Genomic DNA, 21,736 nt, shown 5'->3' with positions numbered 1-21,736 from the left:
TAGATTGAATGGTAATTTATAATCAGTCACAAGAACGTCGAATCTGAATCACTTGAAAAAACACGGGGGTGCTTAACTTTTTTCCAGGTGTATATATAAAAGACAGAGAAAACGCGCGAGTGCTAGTAGAAGTGTGTCGAAATGTCGTTTCTCAGGCGCTATCCTTACAAAGTCAGAGCCTCTGATAAAGGTAAACAATACAACAGCTACTATGTAACCGATCCTTGAAATAACATCAAGTTTATTTTTTATATTTCGACAATCATTTCCCGCAGTATAACTTTGATTTTTATAGTTTTTTATTACCTAAAACTATATAATGCATAATTATTTAATTTTTGAGTCAAATTTCCATTTCATGGCATGACAAGTTATTTGTCTTACTATAAACATAGAAGTGCGTAGGAAGAGGTTCAGGTGAGCCATGACCCGATATGAAAGAGAAAAACAAACATAAATAGCAATAGCATATACGCATTCCTAACTTAAATAATACAAGGAACATTTCTAATACTTGTTTGGTGCAGCAAAATTCCAAAACAATATAATATGACCCACCCAAACCCCTAACTGTGAGCATTTAAGGCTGTAAGCTGTCATCAACCTTCGATTTTTGTACAGACCGTTTTCGATATACATAGATAGACCTAACTGGGAGACGTGGGACCGTGTCTCCCAGTTTGTACCTGATGATGACAAAACCTTGTCGAAACGTTGTACATTTGCTGTTATATTAAATTTATATTAAAGTTTTTCTTTATTACCCATTCAAGCCGTCTCCAAGCAGTAATAGTAAACACATATTAGCTACCTGTCCTCCGTTGGGCAAGCGGTATGTTTACGGACTTAAAACGCTAAAACCCAGGATTCAATTTCCTGTGGACAGAGCGCATATAATCCATAGTGCAGCTGTGTGCTAAAACAATTAAACAAACAAAATTATCCACCTAACAGGTGCCAGAAGTCAGCAGGGTAATATCCAAATATGACACTCATGAAAACTCTGTAATTAATAAATAAAATATACCAACCACCATGAGTTGCCACTTTCTATTGGGTAGTATATCAAACGAAATTAGCGAAACACCATAATTTCCTTTTGATTTCACCAAGGTTTTCTGTACATATATATATATACAGTATATATACAGTGTTTGGTTGGTTGACTATGTGTTTGCATTAAACGAGCGCCGTAATCATGTACTCAAAAAAAAGATACAAACATAAATTTCCATGGATGTTTTTGTAAACTTTCTATAATGATGCAATCAGAATATGATTAATTCTCAATACGGAATGAGGAGAATGAATGTGGTCTAAACGAACAATAAGAAGAACTCATAAATTAGGAAACTCCACTATGTTTCAACAAACTCGTCGAAAGTGAAACTTTTTACATAGATACATTTCAGAGATAGTATTCTTTATTATTTCGCCAAGCTTGTAAAAAATATCGGTACATGTACGAGTTTTTTAAATTAAATTATTTTTTTATTTCTTGACTGGTTTAGTTCACATACTGAAAATGTACATGACAGCGAAAGTCACAAATAACATTTATTAACTTAACATGCTATCAGGTGGCTCGCAAAACGAGAACAGAAACAAACGAGAACAACTGCTGTTAAACTGTTTTAAACCTCAAGTAGAGTATTATCAAAGCGTTGATCTCAAAGTTCCTATCTGTTTATTGGTCAAATAAAACTTTAATGAATTCAATTTCTGATTGTAAATATGAAGACAACATAATTACCACTGACTCCCACAAAGGAGTTCATTGTTAAGGGGATTTTGTGAGTAATTCATTACAATTTTTTCTTTTTCTTTTTTAGACAAAGCAAAAAAATATCTAAATATATAGATCTTAATTTATAAGTGTTCAAAGAATAAAAATTATGTCTACGACAAAGTAATTTAGAAGCAGTCGGAAAATGAAAACCTAGTGTGAGGAAATATTCTTACTTCAAGTTTAGGGCAGCGCTAATAGCACGCTATTTGGTCAAAATCATCAGTAACAAAAAATGGCTGGCAGAGAACACCATCTCTTAAAGAACATCCAGTCTTTCACTATCTTAATTATAAAACACACATTTAGAAAGCTATAGACGTCTAATTAAATGTCTTTAAATATGACATCGCAGCAGGCCACCCCATTTAAAACAAGACAGTAAGTAACATTAAACAAATTAAACCCTGAAGCACATAACTGAGGAATTGTATCTTCAGCTTAAGAAGGTTGAAATATTTAGAACACAAATCCCATTTATTTCAAATCTTGTTAACTTAGCGCAACCATTGAGAGTGGAAGAGGTTAGAAATATAACTCACTCACCCACAGCTATTTACAGGACCTGGGTTGTAGTCAGTAGTCTTAATTTTTTTTATTCCCTAAATGTCAAAGTGAGCTAGAATTCCGCAGCTGACAGCTTTGGGTAATAATTGCTATTACTAGAGCTAACGGCCAATACAAACTACAACTTCTAATTGTATAAAAAGAATTAAAGAACAATGTTACAAGCATAATTAGAAAATTAACGTGATGAAGGGACTCTCTTGTGACGGAAAACAGGGTGAACTCTTAATTACAGATATAATGATCTAAGTTCCTAAATAAACCAATGTTTTCTATTCTAAATACTATTGACTATTACGTATAAAAGCAGAAATTCTAATCTCTATTTTCGACTTCATTGTTGATTGATAAACGATGAAACATGTTTAGAACATAAACATTGAATAATATCTTTCTAAATAATATCTGTTTACACCAAACAAATGAAAAAATTAGAGGGTTAAAATGAAAACTTCAGCTGCTTATGTTGACTGTAATCTATTCATTTTCAACTTAAAGCTACGAGGGGAACTAGAATCCCCATGTTCTAAGTATTTCAAACTTAATAGGTTGCTGGAGGTGATCTTTTTAGTATTTAGCACATAATAATCTACATGATTTTACAGCTAGTAATAAATTCTAGAAAACGGAAATTAAGATTTCTTAAGTATGTTGCCATGTTCGATATTCTAAGATACGTAAAATAATGACAACCATATCACACTTTACCTTCAGTTTGGTAATTCAGTGCCACCATTTGAAGCCCGAAGGCCCAAAAGATAACTGGATTGAAGTTAGACGAGTCAATCCTCATTCCCGCTGGGTATGTTCTCATCAGCTGCTTTTCACAGTGAGTATACATCGGTTAAGTAAAATGTCCGAAAAATTACGAAAAAGAAACAAAAATATACCAGTATATACTAACTAACCTCAAGTTTATTAACTGGAAAATATTAAGGCTTACATCTCTTTAAGTTACATTAAGTTAAAAATCGATTTATCTTACAGATTCTTTATTTTTTACTTTACAATATTGAGGCCACTCTCTCTCTCAAGATTCAACAATATTGAGGCCACTCTCTCTCAAAATTCAACAATATTACACAGTTTCTCTCTTTTCACTGTAACTTATGTTGTCTATCCTTAACGCCGAGCCTAACACACACATATATATATATCAAATATCTTTATTAATGTATAAATCTATTGTCCTTATGCACGATATACTGACCTTGAGGAGTTGAAAACGAGGCCAACAGTGCAAACATACTTATTATGGCGTCATAAAAGAATAAAGTGTGGCACAAATCAATAATCTCTGGACGGCAGCAAAGTTTGTTCAAGGAAACCAGTATTCACGGGTATAAGTGTTTACGCAACCTTTCATACAAGACTTTGAACGTTTAAAGTTGAAATTTCGGAACTCAAAGTAATGACATTAGTTTTAGCTCTAAAGCCAGCGTCAGGGCAACAGTATTAAACCATCTATCTATATTAGTTAAAATAAGTTGTAGAAGGCAGGGCAACAGTATTAAACCATCTTTCTATATCAGTTAAAAGACGTTATAGAAGGTTTTTTATTAAGCTAAGATACCGAGATTACGTTAAAGAAGGTTTGACTTATAACAAATCCAATAGTTAACGGTTATATTATTGTACTTTCTTCTAGACCGATAAAAAATATAATTTGCCTTCACTCTGTAAGTAAAATGATAAAAACATCTGTCACGACATTTTCTATTCGAGCAAAGCAATGTTTAGGTATATGAAAAGAATGAACAATCGCACAATGTCAAGGTAACTTTAAAATTTTTGTGTCACAGATAATTTATCAAAGCAAATATTGGTAATTTTAAAAATGTTTCGTACAGGAATTTTATAGTACATATAAATACTTAACGTTGAATTGTACTTCTTTGTGGATAACCACGAGTCTTATATCTTAACACAATAATAATATTAAGTAACTTAGTCTTTGAATTTTATGTTAAATAAGGGTCAGAATTCTGTCTGCTATATTTCAAAAACTTTAAGATCCCTTAATAATATCAATATTTGATTGTTGTTATATCTTCAACAGGTAGAGTCAGATGCTACTGCTCAACGTAAATGTTGATATGATTTATATTTCCAACAAGTATAATATAATGATACTCTTCAATCTAATTTTTGGAACTACTATTAAGAGATGAAAAAGGACTGTTACATCATACTTAGGCATCTCTGTATACTGATGAATGCTATGAATGCTTACTTTGGTTAAAGTTGCGTGATATATTGAATGACACTTCTTATTACTTAGAAAAAAATGCATTTAAGACATCTCCTTGCACGTTATAATAGACTTGAACTACAAGTAAGGAAAACAATAAAAAATAAAACTTACAAGTGTAGTATTACAACCTGAAGATCTAAAGGTCAAGAACGAACAAATCGTAAAAGATAAACAAGAAAAATATATAAACTAGAGTAATATTGCTAAAAAGTAACAGGTTCAAACACAAAACTTAATTAAATGAGAAGAAAAGAGGAAAGAAAATATTACAGTGGTGTAGAAGCTGGGGGGCCAAGGGAACTGTCCCTCTATAATTTCCAAACAACATGCTACGTAAAACATATAAATAAACATTATCATTACTGTGTCGGTATGTCAAAGCCAAAGAAATATTATAGATGGTTGCATTACATTTGGCTGGTCTAAATTATAATTTTGACGATTATTTACGCAGGCCTCATGATCGGGAAAAAGTCAAAATACAATAATATGTTATATGTTTGTTTTATCAAATCCATTAATTCAACAAAATATCTACTCCTGGACTACTTAAACAAATCTGAAGCCAAAAACTTCGCAGTTTCATTGCGAACGAGTATGTTGCACGATGACAAAGTGTCGTTGGCATCACGTGACGACTGGCTTCGATTTCAGCTTCAGTTTTTTTATTTTCAAAGTATTTCACACAAACAACACTTAACTCGCGTGTAATTTATTGAAAAAATGAACATTACACTAAATACAATTTCTAAAATAGGCATGCGCATTTCGTTCAAAACCATATGCTTATCTCTTTGTCAACACGCATTCAGACGTTTCTGCTTTATCAGCTAAGTTTGCCTTCATTACAATTTTACATTTACCTTACTTTGCAATAATTTAGCTTCAGTTCATTTCATAGACAGCTATAAACACCTTTTAGCCACTTTTTCTTTTCTACTTTATTATCCGTTTTTGTGAGTTTCTTTGTTTAACTAGTAAAACGGTGTCATACGCTAAACGCTCATAAATGTTTCATGCTCTGTACACTATTATAAATACAATTACTTTATTGTTTACTTTACGTGTAGTTTTATTAAATAAAGTCACGTTTACGTAAGTTTTCTGTCTGACTGCGTAATTTTATTTTCTAATAGACCAGGAATAATCGATCTTGCAAATAATGCCTGCAAGAAAATGTAGCTTAAATGACGTGAATGAAAATGATAGAATAAGGAAAATTCAAGCAGAGGGCATGAAAACTAGAGCAAATGTTTTGCGGGTCGCGGCTAGTAACATATGACAACGTTTGGATGGAAGAAATGTTTCCTAAGTGGGATTTTAAATTGGGATTATTGTTATTTTACAGTATTAAATTCGTAATCTATTTAATTGATATAATATTAAAGTATGCATCTGTAAAATGTCTCCAATATTTAACACTGAGTATATTAAATTTCTACAATATTGTAGCATACATCTTTTAAATATCTACACTATTATAATCTGCATCTATATAATTTCTTACACTAAATACCAAATCTATTTTTTATAAAAACACAGTTCGCATGTATTGAATTTATATCATATTACGTAGAATTTAACACTAGATGTCTCCAAACTCACCTAAGGCAGATATGAAGGCAGGATCAAACTCAAGCTTGACATAATTACCCATACAAATCATTTTAAGATTTTAACTGAGGTCAATGATGAATATGGTTCCTTATAAAAATCAACTGACATAAATATTCAGGGCACAGTTTAATCACCTGAGATTAGCAGCGAATTTTTTGCCCAAAATTTCACATTTACAGATTTCTGAGTTTCCATAATATTGAAATCTGCCTCTAAAATATCAAAATGTAAACCTTGCGAATCTGTACCTTTTAACGCCTGCATTTCTACACTATTAAATCATTATTTTTTGAATTTGCAAACTATTCAAATCTGTAACTTTCTAATTTCATTTTTATCATGTTAATACACACATCCTTATAATGCCTGAAGTTACATAATCGAACATAAATTACATTGGTAGTGAAGAAACAGCTGGCGTTTTAGCATCAAATTTCTTTGAGACGTTGGCATAATTACTTGAAACAATGCTCACTGTAGCGTTTATAATATTAGAATATAGTGAAACATATATCATTTAAAAGCTATTTTATTACATAATTTTACATCAACATTAAAAAAATTAATTAATAAATAGTTAGACGTTGTTTAATTTACTCTGTTATGGCTTAAGTTGTGAGGTAAACAAAACTGTAAGCCAAGGTCTGATGATATACCTAACACGTATGTAAAATGACTTTTTATTATTTTTTATTTGTACTGGAACTCCTCAAGATAAAGTTTTGATTTTGTTGTAAAGAGTAAATCCAATAACAAAACTCACAGAAGTTGTTAAGATGAAGAAATAAAGTGAACAAGGATTATAGATGTTTATTACATCATGCTCTCATGCTGGTTCTTTTTTTTTTCCTTGAAGTTGTCCTAAAATACCTGTGCTTCCTTTACATTATTCGCAATTACCTCCAATATTTACTTACCTTTTAAGAAATACATAAAAAAACTTCAGCTTATATTTTACACTGTTACACTAACAATTTTATTCTTTTAGAAAGCAATTTTTAAAATATTTTCCTATTATGTTACCAGTTTTGACGACGCTTCCTTTATTAAGCGTGCATTTCATATATAGCTAAGGAAGAATGGCATATCTCACCCAAATTGAGCTAGATGTCAATTACTTACACTATAACATGGATACACGAGTGTAATCAGCCACACAGTCTCATACACTAATTTGTCTGGCTGATTTGATAGGAAAGTTAATCCCATGTTTTAGCTCTAATGTTATTAACATCAGTTCTCTTTTAAATAACTAAGGACTTTTAGCTACACAACTTTCGATAATTTCAAAGAGTGGGGTTTAATGTATTACTCTTTTTCACGTTCACATTTTGTTAGTTTCTCTGCTAAAGGATATGCTATTAAAGGTAATGAATGACGTTTACAAAGTCTTTTAGCGTTGCTTTCATTCAAAGAAGAAACCTGATGACAAGGCATGACTGTTGACGTTCTTTTTCCACCAGGAGAGGTAAATTCTGGTCTGATATCTAAGCACGAAAATTATGGCACACGGATTAAAAAAACGTTAAAGCAATAACCACAAAATATAATAAAAACGATGCAACCATAATAAAGTGGGATGCTCTACAAAACCATACAAGTATATTATATTACTATACAACTATATTATAGTGTTATGCAATATAGAACTAACAGTACTGTATAGTATGTAACAGGTAATACCTAGAACTAACAGTACTGTATAGTATATAACAGGTAACACCTAGAACTAACAGTACTGTATAATATGTAACAGGTAATACCTAGAACTAACAGTACTGTATAGTATATAACAGGTAATACCTAGAACTAACAGTACTGTATAGTATGTAACAGGTAATACCTAGAACTAACAGTACTGTATAATATGTAACAGGTAACACCTAGAACTAACAGTACTGTATAGTATGTAACAGGTAATACCTAGAACTAACAGTACTGTATAGTATGTAACAGGTAATACCTAGAACTAACAGTACTGTATAGTATGTAACAGGTAATACCTAGAACTAACAGTACTGTATAGTATGTAACAGATAATATCTAGAAGTAACAGTACTGTGTAGTATATAACAGGTAATACCTAGAACTAATGTTAGGCGTTCAAATATGTCTCCAGATGCTACACAAAGATACATATTTGTTACATGGAGATATTTGAACACTTGCAAAGATGTTCTTGTTGACATTGTTATTGGTAAGAAAATCTTTTTTTTTCTACCCTTTTATATAACGCAAGCCTATACAACTTAGCAGTATTTTAATGGTACGTATATACACTATAGCATACAGAATCGTAAAACGTCATATTAGTTATGCATATGTAACTGTACAATACCACCATAATACAATACTGTACTACACAATTATGTTATGATGTCATACAAAACATCTATAATATAATGCTGTATTATAGCCCTCTATTAAATTAATATGCAGCACATAACCAATATAACATATTATGGTAGTAGAATCAAAATAGTTAGAAAGCACCATACAATACAGCTAAAATATAAAATTATACAATACAAAATTTACATAACGAAACACAACTATGTACCATATTATATATCACAAATATTTTACAATACTTTAGAGTGTAAATATAAACACAGGAAAAGTTAAATACTAGTTGACTCTGGTATGCAATTTATCAACATTTATCTAGAGAAGTTTCATTTCATAAGTATATCTTTAAATCAAGAAATTGGTTTTTATTAAGATACACACTAACTGATCCTGCAAGAACTAAAAGTTCTCGACTGGTAATGATTACGGATTATATTATAATATCAGTGTGAGCCAGATGGTTCTTATTATTGTACAAAACTATCATAAAGTTTGAGTGCTTGGTCTAACTGTAAACTGGACAGTCTCTAAATACTCGTTTCCCACAAATTACGTTTGGTCTTTTTTGAACTTCTGTGTACTGCACTACTAAAGGTACTATACCATAACAGAACTATTAATACTAGTACTACTGTAGTAGCTTGGATTGTTAAAAAAATGACCTACTAGCAATATCTAGGTAGTTAACTCTTTGTACCAGTTGGTAGATCACTCGCCAAGTTGTCTGATGGATTAAAATTCTAGATGAGAACATATAAGTATCGGGAAAAATTACCAAGATACTATGATCATTAAAACATCAATTCTTGGCATTACCATTGTTACTAAGTTTTCTTAACAACAGCAGAAACTAAGTTAGTTACCTATCTGACTCTGACTGACTCCTGACGATAAAGCACTTCCAGTAGCCAAGACATTTTTCTTACTTCCTATTTTTTTCATTCTTGTCGAACTTGTGGGGCTGGTATCGGTAAAAAAACCTAGGGAAATTTATTTAACTTGCAATATTCTGATACACTTTAAAAGGAAGACAGTTTATATAGAAGTTCTCTATAACTACGCTAGAACGTCATTATGGTGTTTGAAACTAAAATAAGCACAGAAAACTAATAACTACAGAAACCAAGTAAACTTAAGTACTTGAAGGCACAAAAGATTAAAAATATTTCTTATTTACGAACATAATTATTACTACGCAAAATTGAGCAGAGAAAATGACAGAGATCAATCGTACACATTTTCTGAATACACAGCTTTTACTGAAGAATCATTTGGTGCGTGAATGTTGGTACCTCTTACTTCGTTGGTGCTTTACATTAACTACGTCGTTTTGGGTTATTTTTACTATTAGCGAGATCCGTTCAGATTCAATTTATTCAATACATTTTTTTTTGTCGTTATCAAATACCAAGGACTTCATTTCTAAAGACAGATAGAATAAAATGCTCATGATCTATATAAGAGATAAAAATGATAGTTATAAACTCAAACTAAAAACTATTATTTTTAAAGAAAAACAAGATGAATGTGCTTACAATCTCTAACAATTACGCGGTGAAAGTGGTTATAATCTCTAATAACTACAAGATTAAGATGGCTGTAATTTCTAAAGAAAAATAAGGTAAAGATGTTTATAAGTCTTGCCAAAAATATGATCTATATTTTATCCAAATACATCAAACAAATCAGTTCAACACAAACACTATAAAGACACAAAACTTTATAGAACCAGAAAGATCTAAGTACTTCAAACAAATCAGTTCAACACAGACGCTATAAACACAGCAAAAACTTTATACAACCAGAAAGATCTAAATACTTTGAATAAACTCCTCACATTGGTTGACACACATAACTTCTAATCATACCTCGAAACTTTACCGCTTGACAGTAAACAACAAGATCTGACAGTTCTTGTGCAATCTGGTAACTGGACTTTCGCTGTCGGTAAAGTACATCATCGTCCAGTTGACTAAAGTCTCCAGCCATGTCCAGCTGATTTCGCTGTCGTTGTATTCCTCCACTGGTACAGGTTCCTGGACTTAGAGTTTTTTCTTTGCAGGAACCCTCTTGGCTAGACAAGGAGTCTGTACGTCCAATCATTGATACAGATTTACTTACAATACTTTGTTCATCCTCTTGTTCTCCTACTGGAGTTAAACTTCCGGTCAAGGAAGACCTTGTTAGCACCACATCTTTATCTAATCATAAATAAAGTTTCAAAAATATATCTAAGTGGAATCTACACTACCAAGAAGTATTTAATTTGATTTGACATGCATGTAGTCATGGAAAGAAGTTAAGTAATGCAACTGCAAAATACTACAACCAATTAATGAAGTTAATAGTACTTCAGGAACAATCATAAATGCAAGGTATACATTAGATGAGAGAACATCCTACCTAGAGCATGTAGAATAAAAAAGTGCTTCAAATAAGATTACAAAAATGTTTCGTACATATATAAAGGATTGAGTATGTTATATCAAAATAATTTTGAATACGCAAATCAACAAATCACATGACAACCACAGAGAAATAAAGTGCGGTGGTATGAATTGTATTAGGATGACACATTTGTATCGTTTGATGTTTGTAGGCAGTGTGATGTCACCTAAAATTGGGAAAGGTATTTAACAGCACTTTTCAATGCAAAATATTCATACACTCCGTTTATATACACGTGTTCAAATCGGGTATTTAGAATTTCTAAGACGGCGATATTCCTTGTATTTAATGGCGTTGGTAAACAAAGGAATATGGATTAAACTGAGAAATCAGGACCACCCAAAAAGAGACCCGAAACGAGTCGTATCCCAGCTTTGCCAATCAAAGTGCGGCTTATTGTAACAAATGAGAATCTACGAACACATATGTCAATAGCAAAAGCTGCCAAAGTGCTCCAGGAAACAGCATGCAACATAATTAAGCAGAATTTCTGTTTGGAAAACGACACAACTCACGTGTATACAATTTGCTTCCACGACGTAATTGCTCAACTGTTCCATGCCTCAAACAATTCGCGAATGAAATAGGTATTAATGTTATTCTATACGAATAATTGCTTATGGATTTCTTTGTGATCGAAATTTTCAAATGGGTGCTGGAACACCGTCGTTATCTTACACTACATGACTTATGGAAAGCAGTCAGTAAGAAAGTGTGTATTTTGGAGTCTTACTATGGAGCCTTTTGCAATGGAAACTAAACTGAAGGTTGTTGTCAAGTTACACAGTCGTCAGATAGAACATGACCAGACGTGATCACATGGACTGAAACTACTTGTGAGGCTCCAGCGTGTTAATATAAAGTATTTAACCTCTGTATATCATGTTAAACACTATTATTTGTCATTATCTTTAATCTAAGTAAATTGGTTAGATTTTTACCTTCTTAACTCTAATATTTTTTTTACTTTTCAATCTCCGTAGCTTCAGTCAACTTGTTACATCTTTAATCACTTTGATTTTAATAAAAGAAGCTTCAGTAAATATTTTATATTCCAAACTCCTTAACTTTAATAAATCTGTTAGCTTTCGGCTACTTCTTTATAATGAAAGTTATAAGCTTGATCTTCCTAATCTAATGATTTCGTTAATTACCAAGCTTCTTTGCAATGACTCAATTACATTTCAATCTTTCTACTCCAGGGAATCTGCAAGATCTTGTCTTCTACATTTGAAATACTTAAGTTCTAATTTTTCTAACCCTAATGAACCTGTTAAGTTTCAACCTGCTACTCAAATCTAAGGAATTAGTTAAGTCTCGACTTCGTCACTGTGGTGAATATTTAAGCTTCAAAATTTCAGTTCTCAAGACGCAGTAAAAGTTTAATATTACTATATTTTTTGAGTTTATTAAATACCGATCTATTCATACTGTCGAATCTATTAACGATAATTAAAGAATCCTTTAATTTCTTTCTTCCTAACTCTCATGGTACCATTAACTTCAGTTATTCCTCCTATGAAGACTTCTTGAAGTTTGAATCCCAAACTTTAGCTGATCTCACTACTGAGACTAAAAGGATGAATTGGATTGCAGTGTTATTAAAAAGTCAATAACCGTATACAGTCAGATTATTATTGTTGATTATTACTATTGAATTGAGACAGGGGTATATAATTTTTTTTTCAGGAGGTTCTGATTGCTACTCTCTTTGATGAGATGAGTTACTTTGAGGCCTCGGTTTTTGTTTAAAGGCAGGTTCATCAAACTGTGTAAACAAGTTAGTCAATAACGGCTACAGTCTGAAAAGAAACCTCTACAATATTCCCTTAAAGTATTTCCAAAGATTTTCTTCCTTTTAGGCTTGACTAGGCCCAACTATTATTCAGTAAGTTATTAAATCTCATACATTAAAGTATGTTCTTGCTTTCATGGTATTTAACGTTAAGCTTAAAGTGAAAACTTTACCTTCCAAAATATCGTCATCATCGTCGTCATCATCAAAATCATCATAATCTTCATCATTCAATGATGTTGTGCTCGTTGTGGAAACGATGCTATTGGTACGATCAGCAAATGATTTTCCCTTAAAACACAGAAAAAACAATCAATATATATGCTATCTAGTGCTATGTTTTTAGAAAATAATTACATATACATGTGTATTTACTATCCAAACTAAAACTAGTAAAACTGAGTCAAGCTTTCTATGGTGATGATTAAAATCGTACTAAAACTAAGTGTAACTATTAATTAAACACCCTTAATCTAAAATGCTTATTTGTTTGTTTGTTTTGAATTTCACACAAAGCTATGAAAGGGCTATCTGAAAGGGCTACGAGGGCTATCTGTACTAGCCGTCCCTAATTTAGCAGTGTAAGACTAGAGGGAAGGCAGCTAGTCATCACCACCCACCGCCAACTCTTTGGCTACTCCTTTACCAACGAATAGTGGGACTGACCGTAACATTATAACACCCCACGTCTGAAAGGGCGAGCATGTTTGGTGGGAGGGGGATTCGAACCCGCAACCTGCAGATTGCGAGTTGAGCGCCGTACCACCTGGGCATGCCGGGCCTATGCTTATTGGGAATGTAGCTAATTTTTACTATTCATTGTGACACCAGCATCCTGAGCAGTAATCGTAGTTGGAAAATAAATCGCCAAAGTGGTTGCTAAACCCCAGAAGTACTCCCAGTTAATGGTTGAACAACTTGTAGAGTTGAACTCAGTTCTTTATTAAGAGTCATTTAACGTCTCTAAGTGTTGTTTGTAGTCCAATCTTGAATGTGCATGGTTTCTGAATTACTATTTTTGTCTAGCAATACTTTCACATGTTACTATAAATCCAGTAGATTGTAGCTCGTTACTATAACTCCACAATAATATAACACAAAATCCGTAAAAGTGTAAGTCCTCTACGTTGCAGCATGCTAATGTAATTCCATATGACTATTGCACACCATTGAGAAAAAACAGTAAAATCGTGGCATGCTATTATAATTCCGTAAAATGTAGAATTACTGTCAGTTCTTACACTGTAGCATGCTAGGTGAAATCTAATAAGCTGTTTTGTGCTACTATATAACGTTGATAAGATCTAACATGCTATTATAATTTAATATAAACTATACTATGCAGTTATAAATAAATTGAAGCATATTACTGTAACGTCTATACAAAATAGCATGTTACTGTAAAAAACAGTAAGTTGAAGAATGCTAATATAATTTCATAAAATGTGCAGTGTTACTTTACTTCCTGAAATCTTCAGTATTTTACCGTAAATCCAGTAAGGTGAAACTACTGAAAACCTTGAAAGCTGTAACTTGCTACTTGAAACCTTGTATATTGCAGCATTCTATTGTAAATCCAATAAAGTGAAAATCCTGAAAGCTGTAACATGCTATTGTGACTTCAATAAACTGTAATATCTTCTGCCAGTACCCTTTGTCTTGATGTTAAAGCAGGTGTTACGGGATTTCTGAGCTTCTTGTTTTTTATCAGCACTCGATATTTGAGCTGCTCTGGAGAAGGTAGGTGTGGCGTTTCATCCACGTTATCAGGATCAAACAGATACTTGGTTACAAGCTTCTCTCCAAAAACATTCTGTAAGAACACATGTGTTATCACTTCCCGGTTACGTGAGAAATGCATTACAGTTATTAAATAATATTGCTGAAAAACAGATACACATACGAGATATCTAAAAAACTGATTAATCACATGGCTAACCTCGTAGTCAACAAACTTAACAGACTTTTACATTCTAAATTACATGTATGAGTCTTAAAAATGATAAGATAAATCAGTTCTCGAGAACTGGAGGTATTTTTGTCTTAAAATACTAGTCAAACTAGTTTCCTTTCATTGGCGTTTTCACTACAAAATCTAAATTAAAACTGTCTTTTGAATAATAGAATGGTATGAAATAGATAATTTTGATTACACAGTCCAATGAATAACATGCTCTACATGTAAGATTACCCGTTCCAAATACACAACAGCAGAGAGGTCTAAATGCTGGTTGCAATTACATTGGAAGGCAGCTATTAATACGCACTGCTAAGATATTTATAATAAAGTAATTTGAAAATACGCAGGAGACGATAGTAGACCGGTAATTTGGGAAAATTAAAACGTCTTCTAATAAATAGACTGATACTACATACAGTTTTGCTTAAAATAAAATGCACATTACCGTAAATATTTGCGCCATCTTGGCTTGTTGTTGCATAGAGCAATGGTTCTCAACAGACAAGATGACCGGGTATGGTGACGTCACAAAGGCACTGTTATTAATAGCTTCCACAACATCCTGATAAAAAAAAAAACGTTTAATCATAGAAATTCCCATAAACAATGTGCTTCAGACACTTAAAACTAGGAATTTACAGGTAATGGTACGTCAAAACGTAAATAATTAAACTTCACAAATTCCCATCCAATATGCTTTTATAACGTGAAATAATAATATATATTAACATCTTCTTACGAAACTTAGTTCAGTAACATAAAACCGTATCTGAACGCTGGAAACCTAACCAGCGTGGTTACAACGAAACCCTAGAAAAACGTTCAATATTTTTAAAACTAAATATAATAAACACAACTTTTATGTTACTACGCAATGGAAACATGTACAGCATTACTATTTAAAAACATTAGAAATTTGTAAAAAAACACCTTATTGTTTGTCGTTTAGTTACGGTAAAACTTACTATATATATATAAACATGGGAACATTATACATTACACTAAATGCGCTAAGAATGATAATCAAAATTATTTTTACATTTTGGATTTCCCATTTCATTCACTAAGATAAGATAATTTGTGTTATTGAAAGTAATGTAATTCTATACGTATATCATCAGATAAACCTAGTGCATTACAGTTTGTTGTAAACACTGCAATTAGAGTATAAAGTCAGGTGTAACGTCATCCAGTTATTCTACTTTCAGAAACCAGGTAGGAAAACTTTAATTAAAAGGGAAAATCAAATGAAGAAATATATATATATATCCAGGGATGTTTTCTGTGTTTATAAATAAATACGTTTTACTGTGTTAACAACTAAAGATGTTTAATGTGTTTACAACTAGGAATGTTTACTGTGTTTACAACTATAGATGTTTCTGTGTTGAGAACTAGAGATCTTTATTGTGTTTACAACTAGCGATGTTTACTGTGTTTACAACTATAGATGTTTACTGTGTTTACAACTAGAGATGTTTCTGTGTTGACAACTATAGATGTTTACTGTGTTGACAACTAGAGATGTTTATTGTGTTGACAACTATAGATGTTTACTATGATTACAACTATAGAATTTTACTGTGTTGACAACTATAGATGTTTACTATGTTTACAACTTTAAATATTTCTGTATTGAGAACTAGGGAGGTTTACAGTGTTAACAACTATAGATATTTACTGTGTTTACAACTTTAGATGTTTCTGTGTTGACAACTAGGAATGTCTACAGTGTTAATAAGTAGGAATGTTTACAACAACTAGGGATGTTTACTGTGCTGACAACTAGAGATATATACTATGTTAACAACTAGGAATGTTTACTGTGTTGACAACTATAGATGTTTACTATGATTACAACTTTAGGTGTTTCTGTATTGAGAACTAGGAAGGTTTACAGTGTTAACAACTATAGAATTTTACTGTGTTGACAACTAGGGATCTTACTGTGTTGACAACTATAGATGTTTACCATGTTTACAATTTTAGATGTTTCTGTATTGAGAACTATGGAGGTTTACAGTGTTAACACCAATAGATGTTTACTGTGTTTACAACTTTTGATGTTTCTGTGTTGACAAATAGGAATGTTTACAGTGGTAACAAGTAGGAATGTTTACAACAACTAGGGATGTTTACTGTGTTGACAACTAGAGATGTTCACTGTGTTAAAAACTAGGGATGTTTACTGTGTTGACAAGTATAGATGTTTACTATGTTGACAAGTATAGATGTTTACTATGTTGACAAGTATAGATGTTTACTATGTTGACAAGTATAGATGTTTACTATGTTGACAAGTATAGATGTTTACTATGTTTACAACTTTTAATGTTTCTGTATTGAGAACTAGGGAGGTTTAAAGTGTGGACAACTAAATATGTTTTCTGTGTTGACAGTTATAGATGTTTTTGTGTTGACAACTAGAGATGTTTACTTTGTTGACAAGTAGGAATGTTTGCAATAACTATAGTTGTTTACTGTGTTGACAACTTTAGATGTTTCTGTGTTGACGACTAGGGATGTTTACAGTATTAACAACTATACATGTTTACTGTATTGACAACTATAGATGTTTCTGTGTTGACAACTAGAGATGTTTACTGTGTTGACAACAATAGTTGTTTCTGTGTTGAAACATCTATAGATGACTATAGTTGTTTCTGTGTTGACAACTAGAGATGTTTACAGTGTTTACAACAATAGATGTTTCTGTGTTGACAACTAGAGATGTTTACAGTGTTTACAACAATAGATGTTTCTGTGTTGACAACTAGAGATGTTTACAGTGTTTACAACAATAGATGTTTACAGTGTTGACAACAATAGATGTTTCTGTGTTGAAAACTAAAGATGTTTACAATGTTAACAACTATAGATGTTTACTGTGTTGATGACTATAGATGTTTCTGTGTTGACAACTAGAGATGTTTACTGTGTTAACAACTAGATGTTTATTGTGTTGACAGCTATAGATGTTTCTGTGTTAACAACTATTGATGTTTACGGTGTTGACAACTAGAGATGTTTACTGTTTTAACAACTAAGAATGTTTACTGTGTTTACAACTATAGATATTTCTGTATTAACAACTAGAGATGTTTCCTGTGTTGAACTCTAGAGATATACGTTGTGTTAGTTTATGACCTTTAACAATAGATCACCCTGAGTTCTAGTTGCTCATTCGCTTTTAAACTCTTTCTTTTTACTTCTTTCCATATATTTTTTATCTTCTATCTTAGTACGACTTTTGAGTTTTTAAAATGACCTAGGATGCATATGGAATGATTTCTGTGGTTTTGTAAATTTTTCCATGCACAAGTTCTAAATTAGTATATGATATATATATATATGTTAACAGACATTGTTGTAGGGTTACATGTGTCCTAGCAGCTATTTATCAAAACATGTTACATATATACATTCTTATAATCAAAGTCTTATATATCAACCAGTCTTGCACAAACATACTCTGGGACTAATAAAACTCCACAGTACTGGAAAGGTTAAGTAAGTAAAATATACTGTGTCATAGTTATTTCACACCTAATAGCCTCACCTTAAAGGAAATCTTGCTGGTGAGTGTGTGCCCGTGATATATAACTGGTAGACCATCATCGCCATCCCAACAATCAAGCTCAACACATCGACAACCTGTCAGCAGCACCTATTCATTCAAATAATAAAGATTATATCCATACATTAACATTATTAACATTAAGTCCAATCAAAAGCTTCTAATTATTTAAATAATAAAAGTCGGATCCGATCAATAGCATTTATAAGTTCAAATAATTACAGTGTATTCATTTAACAGCATTTAATCACTGTGCATGGATTATTATTATTTCTGGCAGTTATTTTGATTTGAACTTAATTATTTCAGAAGAAATCGGTGCATGGATCCGGCAAAAGTGGCTATATATACGAATAGTAAACCTATATCTTTGTAGTGTTGAAGAATTATCCTCGAAAAAAGTACTCTCGTCTCACATTACATATTGTCTTTCATATTACATATTACTAACATATAACCATTAAACAAAAAAAGATTATTTAACTAAAAACTTTAGGTCTGGCAAGAAATAATATTAACATCATAATCTATCTTTTGGACTTTAGAAATAAGAAGGAAAACCCCTTTCTGTCCAAAATTAAAGTTGTATTGCCTACCTATAATAAGCAGTTAATTTTCTTATTAAATAATTTACCTGACTATAAAGATCGACTGATGACTCGCCCTTGAGCTGATGTCCAGTGAGGTAAGTGTTATGAGATGAGGCAATGTAGTAATACGACAAAGGATGACACATTTCCTAAATGAACAAAAATAAATGCAATATATATTTATTTTCGAATAACCCTTTTCTACTTGTACTCCAGCCTGGCATGGCCTGGTGGTTTAGAGTGTTGAACTCGTAATCTTCGGGTCGCCGGTTCGAATCCTCGTCACCAAACATGCTCGCCTTTTCAGAAGTGGGGGCATTATAATGTGACGGTCAATCCCATTATCGTTGGTAAAGAGTAGCCCAAGGGTTGGCGGTCGATGGTGTTGAATAGCTGCGTTCTCTCTAGTCTATCACTGCTAAGTTAGAGACAGATAACTTTCGAGCAGCTTTTCGCGAAATTCTAAAAAAAAACACATACAAAAAACTACTTGTTCCTAGTGCGCATTCAGTGACTGCATGATGTAAGAACGGGTTTTGTTAGCTACCGGATCGTATTCTACTGAACAATTAACGTGGGCGTCATCCAATTGTCCGACACTCAAGAACGAAATCAATGGTCAAAGAGGGTGGTAGGGGTCCAGGTGTATCTGATCCTCCCAGATAACATGACCAAACAACGACCAAATGAAACATGCCCCCAATGGCTCAGCTGTAAGTCTGCAAGCTTAAAACGCTAAAAATGGGTTTTGATATTCGTGGTGGGCACAGCACAAACAGCCCCCTATGTAGCTTTACGCATAAGAATAACCAAACTAACTATTCTACCTTTTTGTATCCAAGCAGATCTATTCTACATAAACCAACTGGTCTACTTTCTTGTATCCAAGCAGATCTATTCTACATAAACCAACTGTTCTACTTTTTTGTATCCAAGCAGATCTATTCTACATAAACCAACTGGTCTACTTTTTTGTATCCAAGCAGATCTATTCTACATAAACCAACTGGTCTACTTTCTTGTATCCAAGCAGATCTATTCTACATAAACCAACTGTTCTACTTTATTGTATCCAAGCAGATCTATTCTACATAAACTAACTGTCCTACTTTTTTGTATCCAAGCAGATCTATTCTACATAAACCAACTGTCCTACTTTTTTGTATCCAAGCAGATCTATTCTACATAAACCAACTGGTCTACTTTTTTGGTATCCAAGCAGATCTATTCTACATAATCCAACTGTTCTACTTTCTTGTATCCAAGCAGATCTATTCTACATAAACCAACTGGTCTACTTTCTTGTATCCAAGCAGATCTAATCTACATAAACCAACTGGTCTACTTTCTTGTATCCAAGCAGATCTATTCTACATAAACCAACTGGTCTACTTTCTTGTATCCAAGCAGATCTATTCTACATAAACCAACTGGTCTACTTTCTTGTATCCAAGTAGATCTATTCTACATAAACCAACTGGTCTACTTTCTTGTATCCAAGCAGATCTATTCTACATAAACTAACTGTCCTACTTTTTGGTATCCAAGCAGATCTCTTCTACAATTTCTGATGTCTAAACAAAATCTATTCTGCTTGGCTCAGTATCCAAGCAACTGGTTCTGTTTGGTTATATATTAAAGCAACCCTGTTCTACTTTGCCTTGTGTACTTTATTCCGTAACCAAGCAATCCTATTTGTTTGTTTTTGTTTCTCTTCCCAAGTATTGTTTTCTACTTTATCTCATTTCCAAACAATCCTGTTTTTCTTGGCTTCATATCCAAGTAATTCTGTTATACTTGCTTTCGTTTCCAGCCATTCCTGTTTTCTAGGCTTCTTATTAAAGCAGCTCTGTTCTGCTTGGTTTCGTTTCCAGCCATTCCTGTTTTCTAGGCTTCTTATTAAAGCAGCTCTGTTCTGCTTGGTTTCGTTTCCAGACAATCTTGCCTTTCTTGGATTCACATCAGAGTAACTCTAGTCTGCTTGGTTTCGTTCCCAGGTAATCCTTTTTTTCTTGGCTTCACATCAGAGTAACTCTGGTCTGCTTGGTTTTGTTTCCAGGTAATCCTGTTTTTCTTGGCTTCACATCAGAGTAACTCTGGTCTGCTTGGTTTCGTTTCCAGGCAATCCTGTTTTTCTTGGCTTCACATCAGAGTAACTCTGGTCTGCTTGGATTTGTTTTCAGAAAATTCTGCCTTTCTTGGCTTCGTATTAAAGCAACTCTGTTCATCTTGGTTTCGTTTTCAGACAATCTTGCCTTTCTTGGCTTCACATCAGATAACTCTGGTCTGCTTGGTTTCGTTTCCAGGTAATCCTGGTTTTCTTGGCTTCCCATCAGAGTAACTCTGGTCTGCTTGGATTTGTTTCCAGACAATCCTGCCTTTCTTGGCTTCGTATTAAAGTAACTCTGTTCATCTTGGTTTTGTTTGTAGACAATTCTGCTTTTCTTGGCTACGTATCAAAGCATATCTGTGCTACTTGTCTTTGTATTAAAGCAAGTTTCTTGTTATTTCTGCATGGAAGTAACTCTTTTTCCAAGTGTCTTTTACCTAAGTGTCTCTGTTGTTGTTTTTTACTTTATACTGTCTTTATAGACCCCGGCATAGCCAGGTGGTTAGGGCGCTCGACTCGCAATCTGAGGGTCGCGGGTTCAAATCCCCATCACACCAAACATGCTCGCCCTTTCAGCCGTGGGGGCGGTTATTAATAGTGACGGTCAATCCCACCTATTCGTTGGTAAAAGAAGTAGCCCAACGAGTTGGTCAGTGGGTAGGTGCTGACTAGTTGCCTTCCCT

At 32.9% G+C, this 21,736-nt stretch overlaps 1 protein-coding gene across 1 annotated transcript in view; it reads right to left on the bottom strand.

Moving 5' to 3' along the window:
• The window catches only part of LOC106457381 (1-phosphatidylinositol 4,5-bisphosphate phosphodiesterase epsilon-1-like), a 104,116-nt gene that overhangs the window by 17,280 nt on the left and 65,100 nt on the right, over positions 1-21,736 (bottom strand). The window contains exons 22-30 of the mRNA XM_022383291.1: positions 18,988-19,092; positions 18,336-18,443; positions 15,222-15,338; positions 14,468-14,629; positions 12,990-13,107; positions 10,442-10,774; positions 9,437-9,553; positions 7,582-7,711; positions 3,062-3,186 (exon numbers count right to left, since the gene is read on the bottom strand). Of these exons, the coding sequence (XP_022238999.1) occupies positions 3,062-3,186; positions 7,582-7,711; positions 9,437-9,553; positions 10,442-10,774; positions 12,990-13,107; positions 14,468-14,629; positions 15,222-15,338; positions 18,336-18,443; positions 18,988-19,092 (1,315 nt within the window). The remainder of the gene's footprint in view (positions 1-3,061; positions 3,187-7,581; positions 7,712-9,436; positions 9,554-10,441; positions 10,775-12,989; positions 13,108-14,467; positions 14,630-15,221; positions 15,339-18,335; positions 18,444-18,987; positions 19,093-21,736) is intronic.

The sequence above is a fragment of the Limulus polyphemus genome, unplaced genomic scaffold, assembly GCF_000517525.1.
Source record: "Limulus polyphemus unplaced genomic scaffold, Limulus_polyphemus-2.1.2 Scaffold323, whole genome shotgun sequence".
Classification (NCBI taxonomy): Eukaryota; Metazoa; Arthropoda; class Merostomata; order Xiphosura; family Limulidae; genus Limulus; species Limulus polyphemus.
This window is presented reverse-complemented; position numbering and strand designations above follow the sequence as displayed.